The sequence below is a fragment of the Chiloscyllium punctatum genome, chromosome 5, assembly GCF_047496795.1.
Source record: "Chiloscyllium punctatum isolate Juve2018m chromosome 5, sChiPun1.3, whole genome shotgun sequence".
NCBI lineage: Eukaryota > Metazoa > Chordata > Chondrichthyes > Orectolobiformes > Hemiscylliidae > Chiloscyllium > Chiloscyllium punctatum.
This window is the reverse complement of record NC_092743.1, coordinates 78,948,411-78,962,797: the sequence shown is the minus strand read 5'-3', so window position 1 is coordinate 78,962,797 and position 14,387 is coordinate 78,948,411. Positions and strand designations below refer to the sequence as shown.

The 14,387-nt window shown below is 38.9% G+C and overlaps 1 protein-coding gene across 7 annotated transcripts in view; it reads left to right on the top strand.

The window, feature by feature from the left end:
• The window catches only part of rims2a (regulating synaptic membrane exocytosis 2a), a 1,169,411-nt gene that overhangs the window by 761,351 nt on the left and 393,673 nt on the right, over positions 1-14,387 (top strand). For 5 of the 7 annotated variants that reach the window (XM_072570611.1, XM_072570619.1, XM_072570618.1 and 2 more), the window contains 4 exons: positions 1,619-1,690; positions 2,698-2,854; positions 6,520-6,630; positions 9,243-9,308. In XM_072570611.1, the coding sequence (XP_072426712.1) occupies positions 1,619-1,690; positions 2,698-2,854; positions 6,520-6,630; positions 9,243-9,308 (406 nt within the window). The remainder of the gene's footprint in view (positions 1-1,618; positions 1,691-2,697; positions 2,855-6,519; positions 6,631-9,242; positions 9,309-14,387) is intronic. The other 2 variants (XM_072570612.1, XM_072570613.1) reach the window with 1 other exon arrangement.

Here is a 14,387-nt window from a genome sequence, read left to right as displayed (position 1 = left end):
CGTTGGAACGGCAAAGGATGAGGGGTGACTTGATAGAGGTTTATAAGGTGATCAGAGGAATAGATAGAGTAGACAGTCAGAAACTTTTTCCCCGGGTACAACAGAGTATTACAAGGGTGAAGGGTGGAAGGTATAGGGGAGATGTCAGGGGTGGGTTCTTTACCCAGAGGGTGGTGGGGGCATGGAATGCGCTGCCCGTGGGAGTGGTAGAGTCAGAATCATTGGTGACCTTTAAGCGGCATTTGGATAGGTACATGAATGGGTGCTTAATCTAGGATAGAAGTTCGGCACAACATCGTGGGCCGAAGGGCCTGTTCTGTGCTGTATTGTTCTATGTTCTATGTTCTAAAACTGCAATGAATACAAGCCCAACTGAATCAATCTGACCTCATCCCTGGTAATAACTTATAAACCTCTGCTGCACTCCAAACATGGCAAGTATATTCTTTCTTAAGTAGAGAGATCAAAACTGAATTGAATATTCCAGATGCGGTGATAAAACAAAACAAGATTCTCAGTATCTATTGCAGACATGCTCTCATTGGAGACAAAACACACTCATTGATAAAATGTCATTAAGTATAGCTAATATCCCTTAAGTACTTAATTCCCTGTAAAACAAACATTTGTTTTCATAGCCTTACATCAATGATAGCTAATCCCTTAATAACAACCTGGAATAGTAATCAAACTGTAAATCTACAGCCCTCCACTTTGATAATGATAAATTGTGGTAACAGTTAAACAGTAATAATACAATAATGATACCCCATCGGGTTATGTCAACATACAGCTATTAAAAGCGCAAGCATCATTTTTAAAATTGAGATATAGCTGGCTGTTTCCTTTTCAGAATGTTCAGGTAATTTGATCACTTCACAGACCTTATCTACCTTTTACAAGCATTCAAGTGTACTTCTAAAAATTAAATGTCACACACTGTTGAAAAACACATTGCTCCATTAAAAATAGGGACAATTTGAACTCAGCACAGAATTCAGTTGGCTCTATTAATCTGCGTTTCCTTCATGTTTGAACTATATGCCACCTCCTTTCCCCTACCAGCAAACATAGGTTCTATCAAATAAGGGCATGGTCTTTCTTGTTCTGTGGTCCTGGGGCCATTTTGGACAAAGCACAGAATCTCTAAGACTCTACAAAAAAAAGATTGCAAGTTTGCGACCAGTTTGCAGAAACCATGGTTATATACAGGAGCTGTTTCCTGATATATATCCATCCTGAATCTTCAAACTTACATTGCAGTAAAATGTCTCCAGTTTCTTTGTTTCCAAGGCTGTAAATATATGGATCACGAGAACTGTCAGAATTTGGAGAAGAGAAGTGGTTAAAAACAAAATTAGGAACTGCAGGCTCTCTTTGAATCAGTACCTCTTCATAAATTGGATAGTATGATTTTAATAAACCTCTTGCATGAGCCTGATTGTTTTGGTTTATTTTTCTCTAAATTTACAGACACTTGTTAGTGATAAACCTGTTTTTCAGACCTTAGAATCAAATCCATGTTTTCACTTGTTGCTCATGAGAGAAAAAAAATCATGCGGAGTCCTTCTGCAAAAGCACATAGGTCATTTGCAAAATATGTTCTTTTAAATTTTAGGATCTCAGCGCATCAGTGATAGTGAAGTCTCTGACTATGACTGTGATGATGGAATTGGGGTCGTTTCTTCAGGTATGAAAGTTATTCAAATGCATTCCTCTCCTGCTTATCCCAATTTATCCCACACATTTACAATTTCGGAATTGACCATTCTTCAATCAAAAATGCTTAATTGGTTTCACTGATTTCTGTAGATCTCGGAGCAGTTATGAGGTAAGGACTTCATAACTTAATATTCCAAATATAAGTATTTTCAGAGTATAAGCCCTTCAAAGCCAAGCAGAAGTTTGCTCATGTAGAAAATCTTGCTTGGTATAAAGCAATAATGATTGATTTCATGTGTGTGTATTTGGTGCATGGGTTGGAAGAGATGTACGTATCTATGGGTACTGCTGCCAGAGCCAACATTTATTGCCCATCCCTATTGCCCTTTAAACTGTTTGGCCCTGTAGGCCATTTAAGAGGGGGTTTGGAGTCAACCACATTTTTGTGTATCTGGAGATATATGTAGGCCAGATCAAGAAAGGTTGGCAGATTTCTTTGGTGAATTCCCTGCAGAACCAGATGGGTTTTTATGACAATCAACTATGATTTCATGATCATCATTAGGTTCGCTTTTGATTGCAGATTCTTTTTTAATTGAATTCCAATTTCACATCTGCCATGGATTTGAACCCATGTCCCTTGAATATTAGTCTGGGGTTCTGCAATACTTATGCCCATACATCACCACTGTTAACTGTTTTAATTATTTTGGTAGGAATAATGTGCAGGAATATGGGGGAAAAGAGATCGGCACCCAGGTAATAGAATGGGTACAGGCACAATTAGTGGAATGGCCTCCTCCGCCATCTGTGATTCTGTGTTCAAAGAAAGTCTGAGATAGAAGCTTGATTTTGATGACCTTACAAAATGGGCATTGCAAACCAACACTGTGACTGCAGTGGAAAAATCATCTGGTAGAAGTTCCCAATTGACCATTGCTCCAAACAAAATTGTACACTTCTCTGTTTTACTATTCTTTAAGAGTATATGTATAACAATCCAAAATGATTTTTTCCTTACATTTCTCACTGCAGATTATAGACACAATGGGAGAGATATTCAGAGTTCAACATTATCTGTTCCAGAGCAAGTAATGTCATCAAACCATTGTTCACAATCAGGCTCACCACTTCGTGGGGACAGTATGGGCAGGGCGCGTTCCCGATCCCCCAGTGTTCCTCCTCATCAAAGGTAGGGTTATAAATGGATCTAGAATACTGGAGGGAATGAAACATCTACTGGTGTATTGGTAAAAATATGAAAGGGTAAAGTTAAGATAATAACGTTGTCAACGTTGCATTCTGAATTCAGCAGCTTATTTAAGAAAACTCAACAAAAATGTACAACTTGCTTACATCTATGGTAAAAATGCAAAATAGAAAAGGCACTGCTGTGGTCTCAAGAAGCTGCTGGTCCTTTATAAGGAAAATTTCAGTCGCAACTGGCATTATGTTTAAATCACACTTTCATGTTTGTATCAGTAGCATATCTCCATGGATTGATCCAAAAATTAGCAATGAGTATCATCAGCAAACTTCAGTACATGGCTCCTCTCTCCTATGGGCTGTACTTGGAATGTCTCTTCTCCCCCCACCCCCATCCTTTTACCCGCATGCCCTGAAAGTGGGATAACTGATGATAAAATTGAATGGCGTGTCAATTGCTCTGCATGCCACCTCCCCACTCCCATTCAAGTTTTCCCAGTAACAGACAAGGGGTTGGAAACTCACTCACGGCCAAATGAAAGCCAATTAATGCTCCTTTCTGTGATTTGACCTATGGCAGGGAGGGATGTTCAGCACCAAATATCAAAACTCTTGCCTGACAAACATATAGCTGGGAAAAGAAGCATGAGAGCCAAAAGAAAGTGCCCCATGTTCATCAAAACCTCACCCCACCCAAAAATAGTAATTTTTCCCCCAACTATTTACTAGCCCGTGTTCTGATAATCCTCGCCCCACTGGCATTTCAGATGAAGTCTGGACTGCACAGGGTCCTCTTCATTAAGGAGTGCATACAACAACAGCGATGGTCATTGCTTTCTGATGGGGGCAGAAGGCTAGCCTCAAACCAGTTATCAGCCCAGTGGCCATTATATGTCTCCAAGACAATCCCAGCCAAAACAGAGTTGACCATCTCTGACTGTTATGTCAAAGCTGTTTTAACAGATTTGAAACTGGATAAACCCCCAAGACCAGATGAGATCTATTCTAGGCTGCTGTGGGAGACAACAGAGAAGATTGCAGAAGCTTTGATAATTTTCAAACCATCTGTGCACATAGGAGATGTGGCAGCGGAGAGCTAATGTTTCATTCAAAAAATCATTCAACAGAAGTGGTAGGGATAAACCAGGAAGCTACAGGCCAGTGAATCTAACAATTATGGAAGGGAATCTATTGGAAAAAAAATTCTGAGGCACAGAATTAATCTTCACTTGAAGAGGCAAGAGTTAATCAAGTCGTCAGCACGGTTTGTTAGGAGATCATGTCTGATAACTTTTAAGTTGAATTTTTTAAAGATGTGACTAGGTTTGTGAGCGCAGTTGATGTAGTCTACATGGACCTCAGTATGGCTTTGTTAAGGTCTCACATAGTAAGCCAGTCAAAAACCTAAGAACCCTTGGAATCCATGGCAATTTGGCAAATTCGATCCAAAATTGGTTTGGTAACAGGAAGCAGAGGTTCCTGGTTAAAGGTCATTTTTACAACTAAAAGCTTGTGTCTGCTGGTGTACCACAGAGTGCAGTGCTGGCTCTGTTGCTGTTGTTGTGTACATTAAACCACCTACATTCATATCTAGATCATTAGTAATTAATGATCATTAGTAATTATGAAAAGTTGTGATAAATAGTGAGACGGCTGGACTTTAGTAGCAACCTTCAAACTTGCCATTAGCTGCCTGAAAGTGGTTGAGAGGCAGGAAGAATTTTAAAATCTAATTTAAATAGTTTTGTCTCCTTTACATTCACCATTAAAATGTTATCATATAATTAACCAGTTCAGACATGTGATGGTAAACCTTCATAGCAGATACGATTTGAACTTTGCTGAGAGATAGGGACAGTACACTTTTCATGTAGAAAAGCATTCAGATGAATTCAAAAAGTTCATGAAATGGATGGAACAGTAAATTATGTGTTACTCTGCTGAAGTTTAGTCTACCAGATAATACCCATTGTTTTCTTCCGATTGCTATTATATATTACGTGTCACCATCTGTTGCGATAACAGTTCTGTTTATTGCCTTGCCATATTTTGGTTCTTGGTTTAATGCAATTGCCTAATTTCTCAGAGTCACAAGTCTGAAGAATTCCCTACACTAGCAAGTGGTGGTGGATTCTTGAGTGTTTGTATGGCAAAATTGGATTTGTTCTTGACTAGCAGGGGAATCAAAAATTATAGAAGGTGAGCAGGAAAGTGGAGTTGAGGCCTCATCAGATCAGCCAAGATCATATAAAATGATATAGAAGGCTCCACTGGAAGAATATCCTATTCCTGCTCTAATTTATATGCTTGTACGTTCTTATGTTCATAATCATTTTACAAGTACTTAATTCTATTTGCACATCTGTTTTGAAGTTGTTTGTTCCTTGTGGGAGTTTTATGGGTTATTTAACAGTTTTCAATTGTTATAAAAGGGATTGTGAATTCTTGTCATAAAATGGAAAGTGGAGACAGGCTGTGCAGAGTTTAACTTAATCAGAAGGTTTTACTGTGTATGGATGAGTCATTTTGAAATATGCAAATTAGCTTTTTGGGGAATCAAGGTAGACCTTTTAACTTGCCTGCTCTGGTGCTGGCTGGACTCAATTTCTGATATTGCTAGAGAAGCTCAGCAGGTCTACTAACATCTGAGAAGAGAAAACAGGGCTCATATTTTCATTCCAGTACCTTCTTCAGAACTGGACTGTTACTCACTGGATTAAAAATGTTAACTCTGCTTTCTCTCCATAGATGTTGCCAGAGCTGCTAAGTTTCTCCAGCAATTTCTATCTTTGTTTCAGATCTTCAGACTCACTTTCTACCTTGGGTCAGCTATCTCTGGCAGCAAGTTGATCTCCAAATTTACATTTGGACCCTCAGGAAAGTTCACATCCTAGCAGCTTCAAAGTGTAAAGGACATCTGGAAGCATTTGCCCATCTATTGATGCCCACTTATGTCAGAAAATGCAGCCCTTATTGTTATTCAACTGTCTTCTTATCATATTCTCAAAAATCATTGGTGCTGCCAAGGAAAGCTCCTTGATCCTCTGGTATCATCGGTAGGACATCCTGTTCCAGAATGGACAGAACTCTTTCCTCCAGTCAACTGATATCCAATGTTGCAGAATCACGGTCTGGCAGGATCTTGAGGTGTATAGTTAAAACCAGCAAAATGTAACGAAAATATTAATGTCTGTAAGCTATATTTGCTGAAACACAGCTGAAGACAACATATGCAATATTAAGCAATTAAATAGGTGGAAGCTGGTGCAATTGCAACATTTAAGAGGCATTTGGATGGGTATATGAATACGAAGGGTTTGGAGGGATATGGGCCAGGTGCTGGCAGGTGGGACTAGATTGGGTTGGGATATCTGGTCGGCATGGACGAGTTGGACCGAAGGGTCTGTTTCTATGCTGTACATCTCTATGACTCTGGCTCTATATGAAATCAGTGACAAGTGAAATTGGTCTTCAATGGTATGACAGAACAGATGAGTGAATCAGAAGCCTATTTTACATATTACCATCAATTTGTTACGCAAAATCTGTTTGTCAAAGTACAATGTCTTCGATTCGGATTATTGAGTTTTGGAAAAGGATGTATCCCAAATTCTTAGAAAGCCACTATATTAATTGATTTATATTTTGCAGAAGCTCAGAGCTGGGTCTTAGAAGCAGTCGCTGTTCTCAACAGTACAACACCATCAGCCGAATGGACAGACACAGGATGCTGGATGACCACTATTCTCCAGAAAGGGAAAGGTAATTAGAAATTATTGGCTTGATTGTTATTTTTCAAGGAAGTTTGAGATATCTTTAAATATGTAACCAGTTCAACGTGGTTTGGGCTGTTATATGCGAGTGTGAGTAACTTATGCATAGTGCTTCAGAAGTTTGAGTATTAAGTGGCCTCAGAAGCTTTTTATTTAGATAAGTATGTGTGTGTGACTTACGATTAGTGCTTCAGAGATTTGAGTATTAAGTATCCTTTCTTGTTGATCTGTTTGGTCCTATGCAATGCCTCCAAGTTTAATCTTGTTTAAATTTTATTAACAAGAATTTTAAAAGTTACAATTAGGAAGCATGCAGTTCCATAGGTATTTTCATAGGTAACAACATGACTATTTTGTTGTTGATCCTTGATTTTAATGGAGTCACAGCCCTTAGTGTGTTAATTAGCAGCACTTTTTAAAAAGCATGAATGTGGCAGTTAGAAAATAGTCTGTTAAATCCACCATATTAGTCAAGTTTAAATTTGCTTTGCTATTCAAAATTTATTTTAATTTGTTGAGCAATTAGTGTGTTTGTCCTCCACCCAAGTGAATGTTCACTCTGTAACTAAATAATGGTGGAAAATGGCTTTCTTATCTTTATTGTTTTGATTTGTAGGGAACTATAACACTGTTGATTGTACCAAGGATGCTGTGAATTATTTTCAGTAGTTACTTCCAGCATAGCGAATATGTTGATGCGATATTCAATTAAATGCAAGTCAGCAGAATAAAGGATAATTATTGTTGTTTAAGTTAAAAGAAGTTTTAGAAAGAAGTATAGATTTCCAATAGCTGGTATAATCACAGCATTCAGTGGAATTTTGTCAATATATTCTCTGGCTGGAAGCATTGATGTTGACTTGTGTAAGGGTAGGGGAAGAAATTTGAATGCTACCTTTTTTTGTAGATATATAGACAATAGGTGCAGGAGTAGGCCATTCTGCCCTTCGAGTCTGCACCACCATTCAATATATTCATGGCTGATCATCCTTAATCAGTATCCTGTTCCTGCCTTATCTCCATAGCCCTTGATTCCACTATCCTTGAGAGCTCTATCCAACTCTTTCTTAAATGAATCCAGAGACTGGGCCTCCACTGTCCTCTGGGGCAGAGCATTCCACACAGCCACCACTCTCTGGGTGAAGAAGTTTCTCCTCATCTCTGTCCTAAATGGTCTACCCCGTATTTTTAAGCTGTGTCCTCTGGTTTGGCACTCACCCATCAGCGGAAACATGTTTCCTGCCTCCAGAGTGTCCAATCCTTTAATAATCTTATATGTCTCAATCAGATCCCCTCTCAGTCTTCTAAACTCAAAGGTATACAAGCCCAGTCGCTTCACCCTCTTCAACTGTTGCGCAATCACTTCACTCAACCTCCTTGTCAAAGACTCCTGAGCTAAAGCCTCACTCTTCAATCCACAGGAACTTCCTTGGACCCTCTTTTTAGGGCAAGTCTGTGGACTTTTAATTTAGGTTAGAGGAGGCCCTACTTTGTAGGACCTGGGGTTTAGAACACACCCACTCAAATAACAATCACTTACCTTCCCGACTGGCTTTGCGCTCCGACTTCACTTCCGCCCAGCTCCCGCCGCTCTGTGCTGCAAAAAGACCATTGGTGTCGAGGTAAGTTCTTAAATAACAATCACTTACCTTCCCAACCGGCTTTGCACTCCGACTTCACTTCCGCTCTCTGCCGCAAAAAGATATATTTTTTTAGTGGCTCAGAACTTCCCCTTTATATCCCTGTTTACACCCTCGCCACCATGCCATAATCATTTTGCATATTCTAGACATTTCCTGTTGAGGACCCAATTCTTGGCATATAAAGGACTTGGGCATCCTTCATTGCAAGACTTCTTTTTTCCTGTTTAATAACTCCTAGAGTGTGGTGCATGGTGAAATGCATTGACTAAATGATTTATGTGATATTGCTTTTTGAGTGTAACTTTATAAAAGTTCAAGTCTATGAGCAAACATAAATTTCACCAAGTGCTTCCACATAGGGAGATGGAAAATTGGTGTGCCAGTCATCCACAGCACATTGTTCTATGCCCAAGCTAGTGAGCTGCTTTGCTTTAACCCATTTTTTTGGCGCTGTATTTTCTATTCATAGGGTAGACAGATAACACACCCTTTTTAAGGATAAATCAATAACATGTCTATGGTATTGCAGGAACTAGTCCAGAATCGGGTCTAATTTTCAGGTCTGCCCTTGCAATGGGTTAATGAATCAAGCATACCAAGGCTCACTTTTACTGGCTCAGACATTTTCATATCTGATACTGTGTTTTAAAGCATGATAAAAGTCAAGCTTCATGTGAGTTTACTGTCGTGTTAGTCACTTAATTTGTGACTAAATCAAATAAATCAAATAAGTAACTGTTTTTTTCAAACTGATGTATTGCCTTCACTAAAAAGATTATTTTGCAGCATTTAAGCTCCTCTTGGCTTTTAATTAGAAGCTATAACCTTCTCAGACACCCTGTTCATCAAATTTCTCTCCATTTTCTTCTCTTTCCTGCCCACTGATGCTGCTGACTTCTATTCCCATTCTTCAAATGCCATACATTTGTCTTTTCCATTACCTCCCACATCGCTGCAGTCAGTATCTTACACTACCTCGGTCCAGACACAGTCATGCCATCGATCATCATCACAAGGATTTCAGGTATACTGTATGGGTGTGCCGGTGTGTTTTTATTATGTGTTTTATGTATGAGTAAATATTATGAGCAGGAATGAGCATCTGGACATTTAGATTAAACATTGTTTTTTCTTAGTGGTAGGGCCTCATTTTAGTGCAAGGGGTTACTTCTGAATTATTACAATCGGGCTCGAACAATTCATTTTTTAAAAACTTTTCTCACCAAATCAGTTAGATTGCTGGAATATCACCAAAATGTTTGTACTTATAAATATGCTGCATTTAACATGGGACCCAGAACGCTTGGATAAATTTTCAATGGCAGTTCTTAGCCTTGTTCAACCGCAGTAAGAGTTTGGCCTAAAACAATAAGCAACATATTAATTATGAATGTCATAATGGTGAAAAACCACCTGAATTATTGAGCCTAGTCACCATCAATTGTGGGAAAGGTCATGATGGAATTCCATGCCTGCAAAGTATCATTTATATCATTATATCATTTTTACAGCTGGGAGCAGTACTTAAAAAGTATTTGTCGGAAAATCAAGTATTTTTGGCCCATTGTGATACTATTTAAAGCATTGCAAACTACTCAGTCAGGTTGCTCATCCCTAATTATGCTTTAATTTGAACTTCTAGTTTTTTTTTCTTTTCTCTGAAGCTTGAAAATATGAGTAAGATGTACCTCTATCAAAATGATGTAATTGAGGTGTCAAATTGATGTAATTGAGGTATCAAACGCGAATTAACCATTGTAAAAGATTACTTTTCTTTCCAGAAAACATTGCAGTAACATGGCAGATCAAAGCAAAAATCCATGAAAAGTAAAAATCTATAATTAGTAGAGAATATGACCATAAATTTGTCACAGATCAGTAAATTTCTGAGAAGACAAAGGTCTTCTATATGCATCATAGATGCATATAGCATTAATCTATGTTCTGTTTTTAGAGACTGATAGCCTACTTCAATTATTTGGTTCATGAAATTAGAACGAAAATTATAGGAATTTTGGACCATTGGGATGTTTATTTAGAGCAAGTTGTTGTCCCTATAATGGCAACAAGAGAACTGAAGTAGATAAACTATTTAGTGAAATAAACGCATACTACTGTGGATGCTGAAAGTCTGAAACAAAGACAGAATACTTTTAAATACTGAGGAACTCAGCAGATCTGGCAGCATCAGTAAAGAGATAAACAGAGTTAGAGTTTCAAGCTAGTATCACATTCCTTCAGGATTATTTGATATGTTCTGGTAGAGTCTAGTTCTTGAACTTTACATAACCATGTTTCATTACTATTCAACTTATAGGCATCCTCACATAAAAATTATTACAATTGTATTAATGTGCCATTGCTTTTCTCCCCCATTTCTTGTTGATTTTGTTTAATACCATTTTAACAATGGGTGCTGGTGACATGAATGGGTGAAATGAATGAGAGGATTTGCTGAGTCCAACAGAGTGAGAAACCTGAATCAACATTCATTGATAGATCAGGTGGCAACATTTCAATCAACAATCATTAACTTCTTTTTACTAGTTCCTTTGATAAAGGATCAGAAGATTTTCCTTTGTCACTCACAGCTGTGATGTTGTGTGCTGTGTCACAAGGATTCTTCAGTGTGCCTTTTCTCTCACGAAATAAATAAGATGATGTGAATGAAATTCAGAGTTATCAGTTTATGGAGTATATATGAGTTTAGGGAGGCACAGTGGCTCAGTGTTAAGCACTGCTGCCTCACAGCGCCACAGACCCGGGTTCAATTCCAGCCTCTGGCAACTGTCTGTGTGGTGATAGCTCATTCTCCCCATGTCTGCGTGGGTTTCCTCTGGGTGCTCCAGTTTCCTCCCACTGTCCAAAAGTTTTGCAGGTTAGGTGAGTTGGCCATGTTAAATTGCCTATAGTGTTCAGGAATGTGTTAGGTGCATTGGTCAGGGTAAATATAGGATAATAGGGTGGGGAGTGGGTCTGGGTGGGTTGCTCTTCAGTGGATTGGTGTGGAGTTATAGGACCAAAGGGCCTGTTTCCACACCATAGGGATTTTATGATTATGATTACATGGTGAGTGATGTTTTGACCAGGGCACCCATTATCATGCAAAATAATTTTGATACACCTACCTCAGCATGAAGCTGGTATAGTAAAGAAATGGACAAAGTTGCCAATGAGATTGTTCATGGAAGTAAAAGGGCCATGGAGACTGCCAATGTTTGCTGCATACCCATGAATCTTGATCAGTCAGTCTACATACTTGCCCTGAGAACTAAGACTGACAGGAAAAGTTATGACTTAGTCTTATTTTAGTAGTAATCCAGTGCCCTTGGCTAATGTTCATGGGACATGGGCCTGAATCTTTTCATGGCAGATTATGAAATTAGAATTCATTGTCAGTTATTCTAAAAATTATGTCTGATTTACTCATGTCCTTAAGGAGAAGAAATCTGGCCTATGCATCTGACTTCAGACCCACAACAATGTGGTTGACTCTTAATTACTCTCTGAAATGGCTAGAATGTCAATCAGTTCAAGGGCAACGAGGGATGGGCAATGACTCCTAATCCATGCAAGGATAAATATAATAGATCCTGCAGCATCTCTGTGCCAGTGATGGTCTGACCACTTAGCAGTCTTTTATTTTACTGTATGAATTGGTGTCCTTTTTTCAAGTTTGTTTCTTGTCTCCTCATCCTGTTGAGTACAAGGTGACAAGTTTTGACTGCATGTCTCCTTTTAGGAAAGTTTAAGGTCTCTACTGTGAAGCAATTAGTTTTTGATGTGTGGTTGATTTCCCAGGTAAACATCTTAGCAATATGTGCATAGTGATAGTCACTGCATTTAGTGATTGAGTGACCCATTTTTGATGGTCCTGGTTGATAGAGGAATGTTAGCATAGGCATTTGGAGAACTCCTTATGTTTTATGGGGACTGTCTTACACCAGAATCAGATTATGCTGCCTCAAATTAGCATTATCTGAAAGATGACACTTCTGACAATGCACTGTTCCCTCATTACTGCAGTGGAATATCAGGTTGATTATGTTTAATTCCTTGAGCTCACATCCTTCAAATCTAAGGTAAGATTTTATTTAACGCAGTTGGAGATAAAACAACTGTCATCAACTATAAAACCGTCTAAAAGCTATCTTTTTGTCTAGCTTACTCTTCTGAACATGATTCAAGTTTAGATTTGTCACTTAGAGTCACAGAGATGTACAGCATGGAAACAGACCCTTCGGTCCAACCTGTCCATGCCGACCAAATATCCCAACCCAATCTAGTCCCACCTGCCAGCACCCAGCCCATATCGGTCCAAACCCTTCCTATTCATATACTCATCCAAATGCCTCTTAAATGTTGCAATTGTACCAGCTTCCACCACATCCTCTGGCAGCTCATTCCATACACGTACCACCCTCTGCGTGAAAAAGTTGCCCCTTAGGTCTCTTTTATATCTTTCCCCTCTCACCCTCAACCTATGCCCTCTGGTTCTGGACTCCCCGACCTAGGGAAAAGACTTTGTCTATTTATCCTATCCATGCCCTTCATAATATTGTGAACCTCTATAAGGTCACCCCTCAGCCTCTGACGCTCCAGGGAAATCAGCCCCAACCTGTTCAGCCTCTCTCTGTAGCTCAAATCCTCCAACCCTGGCAACATCCTTGTAAATCTTTTGTGAACCCTTTCAAGTTTCACAACATCTTTCTGATAGGAAGGAGACCAGAATTACACGGAATTGTCAAGAGTGCAGATACAATCAATCGTTATTTTGAATTGTTTTAATGATCAACTACTGTTTTAAATTTATTTCATAATGTTGGCTTGGCTAATTGTCTGCATTTGGTGTTATGTGCCATACTGGCTTGATTCAGCTGGTGTCTTATTTATTTAACGATCTTCTAATTCTCTGCTGGGGAATCAAAGTAAGAAGAAAATATATACAGTTGCTTGTCTTTTGTGTACAGCTAAATTTAAGGTTCAACCAAAATCTAATTTTTACAGAGCTCCAGAGCAGCTGTAGGAAACGATTCAACGTTTCCGAATGTTACTGTATTCTTTTTCCAGTGTTGTGCTGTACTATTTCACCATTATAATCCAGTACTTTCTGCTGCATTGCAGTTAAGATTCTAAGGATCCTTCAACATGATCCCATTTGGTTTGCTTTGTTGAAGCAAAAGTGTTCAGTGGCTGTTATGCTTTGTTTTTATTTAGCTGGTTTTTATTTTGCTGAAATGTTTTGTTGACTAGTACAGTTATTGTTTCCATGCAGAGTTCCTTATATTTGAAAATGTTGATGGAGCCATCATTATCTCACTTCTATAACTTATTCCTGCTATCCCTTGGGGTTGTTTGGCCTCATTAAGAATTTTTTACTGGTACAGATTTGTCATTTTAATAAAGTCTCCTGCAGGAATGCTTCTCCCTCTTTGAAAGTGTGTGCTCTTTACTTCCTTCTCCAAGCTAGATGGAAATAGAATCCAAGTCTTGAGGCTAATTTGAGAAATTCACCAATTCATTGTTTCATACAGTACAGAAAAGACCCTTTGGCCCATTGAGTATGCACCAAAATAACTTCAACTAAAAGTGCGCTAATCCCAATTTTGTGCACTTGTCCCATGTTATGACATCTGAAATGCTCATCTTAATATTTTTTAGAGCTTGTATGGTTTCCAGTTTCTACTACCTTCCCAAGCAGAGCATTTCAGATTCTGACCACTTGCTGAGTGAAAAAGTTTTTTCCAAATCTCCTCTGAATCTTCTGCCCCTTACAATAAAACAATACCCTCTCATGATTGACCTCTCAACTAACAGGAACATCTGCCTTCTGTCAGCCTGCCTGTACCCCTCATATCCTTTCTACACTTCAGTCATGTTCACCGCTCAGTCTTCTCTGCTCTAAAGTAAACAATCTAAACCTATCTTGTCTCTCCTTATAGCTCAGTTTCTCCATCCCAGGCAATATTCTGGTGAACCTTCTCTGTACCTGCTCCAGTGCTATTGTATCCTCCCTGTAGTAAGGTGACCAGAACTGCGCACAGTACTCCAGCTGTGGAGTAACCAAAGCTCTATATGACTCTCTTTGTTCTTAGACTCCTGT